We start from the raw sequence: 7,651 nt of genomic DNA on the forward strand, positions 1-7,651 counted from the left end.
GCTGTATTGAAGTTTACACGGACACATAGGCTGGAAGTGCTGACACATAGTTTACACATAGGCTGGAAGTTGCTGCTCTGCATCATCATCTAGTGATGCGTTTGTGTGCTAAAAACCCATGCCATGGTTTAGTTTATACAGGGAAAATCCCCACTGCCAAGCTGTATTGAAGTTTACACGGACACATAGGCTGGAAGTGCTGACACATAGTTTACACATAGGCTGGAAGTTGCTGCTCTGCATCATCATCTAGTGATGCGTTTGTGTGCTAAAAACCAATGCCATGGTTTAGTTTATACACCTGTTACAAGGAGAGAATAGCAGGTTGGAGTGGTAGGTGGTTGAGTAGCTCACCTGAGGTCAAGAGCCACACGAATCTAGATGTGAATCCCTAGATGTGGTTTAGCCACTGTCACAAGTTTATGGCTGCACAAGACAATTCTTCTGAAGCCCTCTTCTATACCTCCCAGCTGAACCACCGACCTTGGTACAAGGGTTATAGGGGATATCAGTGATATGGGGCCTTTGGACCATGCTGAGAAGGGACACGTGTATCTTGACCTTCTCTCTCCCACTAAGACAAATTCTGTTTGTGCTGGCAAGGTGCTTCAGCTCCTTGTCAGTCCTGTGTTTCTGGTGAGACTGCAGTCACTTGTTTCATCCAGATGAGATGGGGTTGACAGAGCTCAGGTGGGATATATGGATCTGTGGCAAGGCTATCATGACCTAAGGAGTGTCTGATTGCTCTGACTGGAGATGTGCTATTGATTGTCATATTGCTTCCTTGGGGTTCTTGGCCATGGCATAGTCAGGTTTTACTCAACGAAGCTTCAACAGGTCCAGTTAAACTCTGATTAACTTCTACCCTCTCCACTTTACTTGGAGAGAGAGAAGTCTGTGGCTTTGCAGTCTGGTGGGACTGAGAAGAAAACAGCAAGGGCCGGGAGAGGTGTCTGCAGCTGTAGGCAGCTGAGGAAAAAGGATGTAGCTCATCCCTGAACAGAATGCTACTTGTCCTCACAGCTCCTGCTCTGCTCATTCCCCAGGTTCATACTCCTTGTCTGTGAGAGACAGTGACTCTGCTCGTGGGGACATCATCAAACACTACAGGATCCGCTCCTTAGATGGCGGGGGATATTACATCTCCCCCAGGATGACTTTCTCCAGCCTGCCAGAGTTAATCCATCATTACAGCCGTAAGATATTTGCCTTCCCTTAGTGGGTTTGTCTCCTAGCAGAAGGTGGGTATGCAGGCAGAGGGAAGACAGGCTTCCTAGCCACGACCACTGCTTCATCCACTCTCATGGGCCATCTGTGCTCCTACAAGCAGAGCTTGGGCACCCATGTCCTGTTTTTCATCCTAGGCCATTGCAAGGGCTGCCCACAGCCCTATAACCAGGGAGTGTCTCCCTTCAGGAAAGGAAAGAGATGAATGCTCTAGGGATATGCAGGAGGGATGCTTGAGAAGCAGGGTTTGGACTAGCTGAGCAGGAGAATTCCCCTCTCCATGCCTCTCTTTTAGCTTTTTCCTATTATTGGGTCCGTTATGTTGCCAAAATGTTTGTGTGGTTGTGGAGGTTTCCCATGGGTTGACTTTTTCCTGGCATGCGTAGGTAGAGGGGGAGGTTATCTCTGCCATCTCATTGAACTGTCCTGTGCTTCATCCTCATGCAGAGAAAGGGGATGGCCTGTGCCAGCGTCTCATAGCTCCCTGCATATCCCTGGTTCCCCAGAGACCCTGGGCACAGGACGAATGGGAGATCCCGCGGGAGTCTCTAAAGCTTGTGAAGAAACTCGGCAGTGGCCAATTTGGAGAAGTGTGGATGGGTAAGTATAACTACCCCACTCCAGGAAAAGAAGAAAACCCCATCAACAGAGGAGATGGAGAATCCTCTTTCCCAAAGGCAGGACTAGTCTGGATGGGGGGATCCTAAAGAATAAACACATACTTATGGGTACACATGCAGCAGTAGATGCTGTACTCCTGGGGAGGACCAAACAGGTTGTGTTTGCACAGGTCAATGGTTGAGCATGGGTTTCATAGGCTAGATGCATGTGAGAGGTGTTGAAGTAACTCTGTACTCATTTCCTGAGACATGCTCTTGTTCTTCCTGGGAATCCTGAGTATAGCTGTAGGATCCTAAGTTACACACAACAGCATGCCTGGATGATACTATCCCACTTTTTCTGCTTCCCTCATCACCCAGATCTCATCCCTTATGCTTTCCTGCTCACTGCTAATCTGTGGGAGAGGAAGTGGGGTGAGCTCAGCTTCCTCTGCTGTCCTCTTTGTGGTTGCCTGCTGCCTTGGCAATTGAGATTGTGGATAGGATCAGACAGAGTCGACATCCTGACTGCAGAGTCCCAGCTTTTTCAATGGCATTTGGTTTATTTGAGAACCCAGCTGGTGGGAGGCCCCAGGGGTTTCACCCAGAAAGAGTCTTGCAGTGCTGGGAGGACAGAGTGATGATGGGCTCATTGCATGGGTGTCCACCACCCAGAGCAGGGATGACCCCTGAGGTATGCCCATGGATTGACAGTTGTGCCGTGTCTCTCCCTTCTCCTACCTACTGGCTTCTCAGAGCCCACTCAGCTGCTCCTGAGGTTTTCTGCTTCCTGATCCACAAGCTCTTCTGCTTCATATTCCAAGGCCTGATAGAGCTCACAGAGAGGCTGAAATTCTTCAATGCATCATTATCCCTCTGCAGGCTATTACAAGAACAACATCAAGGTGGCTGTGAAGACCATGAAGGAGGGCAGCATGGATCCTGATGCCTTCTTGGCAGAGGCAAACTTGATGAAGAGGCTCCAGCATAACAAACTGGTCCGGCTATATGCAGTAGTCACAAAGCAGCCAATCTACATTGTGACAGAGTACATGGCCAATGGTAAAGGGTCTCACTGAGGTTTTGGGGTTTCTTTGGGTTTCTGCAAAATCAGGTCAATGAGACGGCTCATATTCTCATGGGAGTGGGGAGGAGGATATTGTACCAAACCTGTAAGCAGAAAGTCTAAGTGATCCAGAAGTTTGTTTCCAGTACTGGAAGGAACTTCCTGGGTGACTAAACCCTCTCTCTTGTGGTCTTACATTTCAAAAGCTACTTCGCAAGATGGTGATGCTCCATTTGAAGAGTATTTAAAGGTCTCATCTCCACTGTTCCTACTGGAAGCTTATTTCAGATATTTAGTCCCCTCATGGTGAAATTGTCCTTTATTTTGCTCTTCTTTTCTATAATGCTCTGAGTGATGAATGCCCGGCAGTTTGTCTGTCTGCTGCGAAATCTGCAGAAGGTCTGTGCAAAATAGTGGGGGTAAATGGTCTGTGTTTGGAACCTTTCCTAACGGAAGATGCTCCAGCAGTCAGTCATTGCGGCTCCTCAGATTTTCTCTAGGATGAAGGCAGATTTGTTGCATGTATTCCGAGAAGCACCAGGGAAAGCAAATGTGTAGACTCGGAAGAGTTACAGCAGCCTCTCCTCTTCTGCAGGGTGTTTGCTGGATTACTTGAAGACTGAAGAAGGAAGCCAACTGAATCTCCCGAAACTCATTGATATGTCTGCTCAGGTTAGTGAACAGCCTCTGGGAAACAGACTGAAGACCATGACTTGTTGTTCCCTCAGTGAAATTCTTACAAGCCTGAGGTCTGTCAGATTTCATGGAGAAAAACAGCACCTCCTGGTGTGCTCTCCTAGAGTTTCTCTCGCAGCCCCCTCCTGTCAATGTTTACTTCACCCCAGTGATGCTCTCCTGTCATTATGAGAACCTCTGGGGAGCTCAGCGCAGTGCTAGAAAACTGGAGTTTGATTTTCAGAACTTAAGTTTGTTTTGTTTTCTTTTTCTAGCTTTCTGAGCAGGAAATACATTTTCTTCTCTTTTTTACCAAGAGGAAGAAAAAACTCAGCAAAGAGACTTTCAGTGTAGAGACACGCTGGCTTTCAGCAGTTCTTCCCTCCTGGTGATTAGGCATGAAGGATGTTCTGACCCTCACATCTGGGTATATTGCTCCTTATGAGAACAAACTTTTAGTTTTGTAAGATTGTTTCCCTCTAAGCATCCCCAGGCTGTAAATGTGAACAGTTGCAGCTGCACCATAACGTTTTAGCCCAGAAGCTCATCTAAACTCAAACAGGTCAAAGTTAGGGAAACCACAACCCGAGTGGCAGCATCTTGGCAACAAGTTGCACATGAAGGATTAGACTGGCAAAATCACTCCACTTTGTTTCTAGCCAGCTGTTGACAGAGTTTGACTCACCCAAGGCAGAGTTAGGCCAATGTTGGAAATACTGGAAAAAAACCATGAAGCTTCAGTGGCTGAATACAGATATTTTGATGTGTGGATCTGGGATTTACACATAAGATCACTTAGCCTCTCTGGGACAAAGTGAGCTTGAGCAAACCACGTGTAAAGGCTGGCCACTTGGTTGCAGCCATCATACAGAGTTATTTTATAATGTATTACAAACTGGAGAATCTTAATATTGGAGTAAACATTGTATGATAACAAAAATTTTTCCTTGCTTTATCCAGGATGAAAATATCTCAATACTTTAAAGCATTGTCCCCATCTGTCATTTTTATTCCCCTCTGCACCCTTCATAGGGGTTCACAGAACATGTTTCAGTGCCTTTTCTCTTCACTACTGGTAAATCTTCTGTATCTGCAGCTTTATCTTTGTTGTCTGTAAGAGGTTATGGGCCAGCTGCGACCTCCCTGTTTAGTACTTTAATTTCTTTCTCCCATCCATCCCTCCTTCTCTCTTTACCTCCTCAATTCCCTCCCTCCCCTTCTCATTCTTTCATTTCTTTTCTTGAAAGATATAGCCTGTGGTTTGTTTGAAATTCCTGATGATAAGCAGAGTGGTCCAAATTCATTTGTATTACAGAGCCCCTGGGTTTGCTGGGAGCGTGACCCCAGAAATCGATTTGATGCATTTCTGTGCAAAAGACCACAGAGCAATCTGCACTCAGCTATAGTCACAGGGGTGACCCAGGGCAAAGCAGTTGGTCAGCGTTATACCCAGCTTTGAGGGAGGCACAGCAGAAGCTATGAGTACTCGTGCATTTATTTAACACAACATTGTATTTTCCACTGTGCACATGGAAGAATGGAGCATTTCCAGGCAGGTGTGTGGAAGCATCTGGGGAGGGGTCAGTGATTTTGTCTGTCCGAGGCACAAGGGTAGTATAGGTCTGACAACACACTGGCTGCAGGAACTCACAGGAGAAACGCATCTCAGGGCAGCCTTTTGCACCAGAGTTCAGGGTCAATGCGTGGTATGGCCTGAGCTGGCCAGAAACCAACATACTCACCACAGTGGACATCATCACTAGAGCTGAGCAATTGCATGTGGATATCGCCTCTCCATAGGCACCCGGCAGCACTCAACCACCCTGCACACCCCTCTCGCAACTGTCCATGCTCTTCGCAGCATCCTGCACCCCTTCCACGACCAGGATAGTTGAAGACAGAACAAACCCAAAAATGTAATAACCCATAGAAGCCTACCACAGCATGTGGGGCTGGATGGATTTTGCCCATCCCTCAAGGCATGAACATGAATCAAAAGCACAGCTTTTACAGTTCTCCCTCCCACCTAGGCATCACCTCCCCAGGGCAGGGATTCAAACACTCACTGGGTAGCTCTGGGAGGAGGAGGAGGAGGAGAAGGAGGAGGAGGAGGTGGAGGAGGAGGAAAAGGGCAGTCTCTTGAGCTCTTCTGCAATCTCTTCATCTGTGGTGTCAGGATGACATCACAGCCCAACAGACACCCAACCGTCTCAAGCGCAATTTTGGATCCAACAGCATCCATCAGACTTAAAATTAGAAATCTCTGGGCCAATACACTTGATCCTGCGGTCAGTCTCAAGTCTACACGCTCAAAAGCACTCTAGGCTGAAACGGACCCATCGCTGGGTACTATCTCATTAACATCAGGACAGGAAATTACATCAATTCTTCCATTTTCCCCTGCAACAAACAGCACTTGTGCTGAAGGGATGTTGACACAGGTTAGAAATGCAGCATTGGAAAGTATGTGTTAGTATCCTGTTTAAAACCACATGTAAGTCGAGATGCTGATGTGAATCTGTATGGAGTGGAAAATTGCTCTGCCCTCACCCACAGGCACATAAAAGCTTTAATAGGTACTAACCATTATTAGCAGAGGTTGCACACATCCTCTCACCCTCCCAATAAATGCCTGGCCCAAATCTGAACTCAACTGACAGAGCAACTTTGCAACCTCCTTTTTCTGTATCTCCCAGACCCAGCAATGAAAGATTGCTGCCGCCATTTATAGAGTTAATCACACAACAGGCACCTCCCCAGGGCTGCTCCCTGCTTCGAGGAGCTACACACTGAGAGATGATCTTGGGAGCAAGAACCTCTCAAAGTGTGGAGATGGTTGAAGAAGGAAGTGCAGGCCCAGGTTGAGGGATTTGTCCAGGGACACATTCTCTATCCCAGTTCTATTTCTACGGATATCCAGGTTTTCTGCTCTAATGCATCCTGTAGGTTTCAGAGGGGAGAACTAGTCTGGATCCAGCACAGGGAAAGAAAACATCAGTCTTGGTTTTATTGTGGAGGGGTCTCCAGGGATCTCCTCCCCATCCCAAAGATGATCAGAGAGAGAGAACAGAAGAGGTTGCTGAAAAACATCTAGTTGTCCTCCTAGATCTAGACTTTGCCATGTGACTGAGGGATGGACGAGTTCTCTGAGGGTTTTTTTTTAATTCACTTATTTAATCTGGAGTGTTTGTGATTCAAATCCCAACTAGAGAGGAGAGTCTTGTGGCAGAAACTGTGAATCCAGTGATGTGGTTTCAGGTTTGCTTCAACTTTCTGCACCTCACTGCAGGCATGACTCATGGCTGTAACTTCTGAGCAGAACGGAGAGTGATGCTTCTGTTCTGCTTGACTTGCCTGCTTAAAGCTTTTGGTGGCCGGGTGTGTGCTGGTAGAGCTGAACATATGCACACACGGATGGGAAATATCTGTTTATGTATTTATCTGTCTGTTGATCCATCTGCCCATCCATCCATCCATCCATCCATCCATCCATCCATCCATCCATCCATCCAGCATGCCGATGCACATGGAGGTGTGTGAGCAACCCTATACACATGCTGTGCTTTTGCAAAGGTGAGTAAGATGCAGCCAAGCTAGTTGTTGTCATGAGGAGGTGACTGATGAAGATGGATTCTTTCTCCTGTCCTAGGTGGCAGAAGGAATGGCGTATATTGAGCGCATGAACTCCATCCACCGTGACTTGAGAGCTGCCAACATCCTTGTCTCAGAGACGCTCTGCTGCAAAATTGCTGATTTTGGCCTGGCCAGGATCATTGAGGACGAATACTTGGCACAAGAAGGTGGGTGTCATTCGCAGGATTGCACATACCCCTTATCTCTAATCCTCCTGCCGTGCAGGTGTGACAAGATACAGGGTGTCCAGGGGCTGAGTTGGCACCAGGCACAGGGCACCACTGCCAATAGCATGAGCCCAGTGCCCCCACTGCTGCCACTGTCAGCACCCAGGCAGCAGGCACAGCACACACGAAAGACAAATATTTGGTCCTAGGAGAGGCAGCAGCGCTTGGGGACAATAAAGATCAAATGAAGTTTGTGGAGGGAAACAGGAAACTGTTTGGGGGAG

The 7,651-nt window shown here is 47.5% G+C and overlaps 1 protein-coding gene across 1 annotated transcript in view; it reads left to right on the top strand.

Annotated features, from left to right (window-relative positions):
• Positions 1-1,046: 1,046 nt before the first annotated feature.
• LOC104492081 (tyrosine-protein kinase Blk-like) overlaps positions 1,047-7,651 on the top strand; it is a gene marked incomplete at its 5' end in the record, with an annotated part of 10,579 nt that continues 3,974 nt past the window's right edge. The window contains 5 exons of the mRNA XM_010134583.1: positions 1,047-1,196; positions 1,675-1,827; positions 2,709-2,888; positions 3,488-3,564; positions 7,217-7,367. Coding sequence (XP_010132885.1) covers positions 1,047-1,196; positions 1,675-1,827; positions 2,709-2,888; positions 3,488-3,564; positions 7,217-7,367 — 711 coding nt within the window. The remainder of the gene's footprint in view (positions 1,197-1,674; positions 1,828-2,708; positions 2,889-3,487; positions 3,565-7,216; positions 7,368-7,651) is intronic.

The sequence above is a fragment of the Buceros rhinoceros genome, unplaced genomic scaffold, assembly GCF_000710305.1.
Source record: "Buceros rhinoceros silvestris isolate BGI_N320 unplaced genomic scaffold, ASM71030v1 scaffold6614, whole genome shotgun sequence".
NCBI classification, from domain to species: Eukaryota; Metazoa; Chordata; class Aves; order Bucerotiformes; family Bucerotidae; genus Buceros; species Buceros rhinoceros.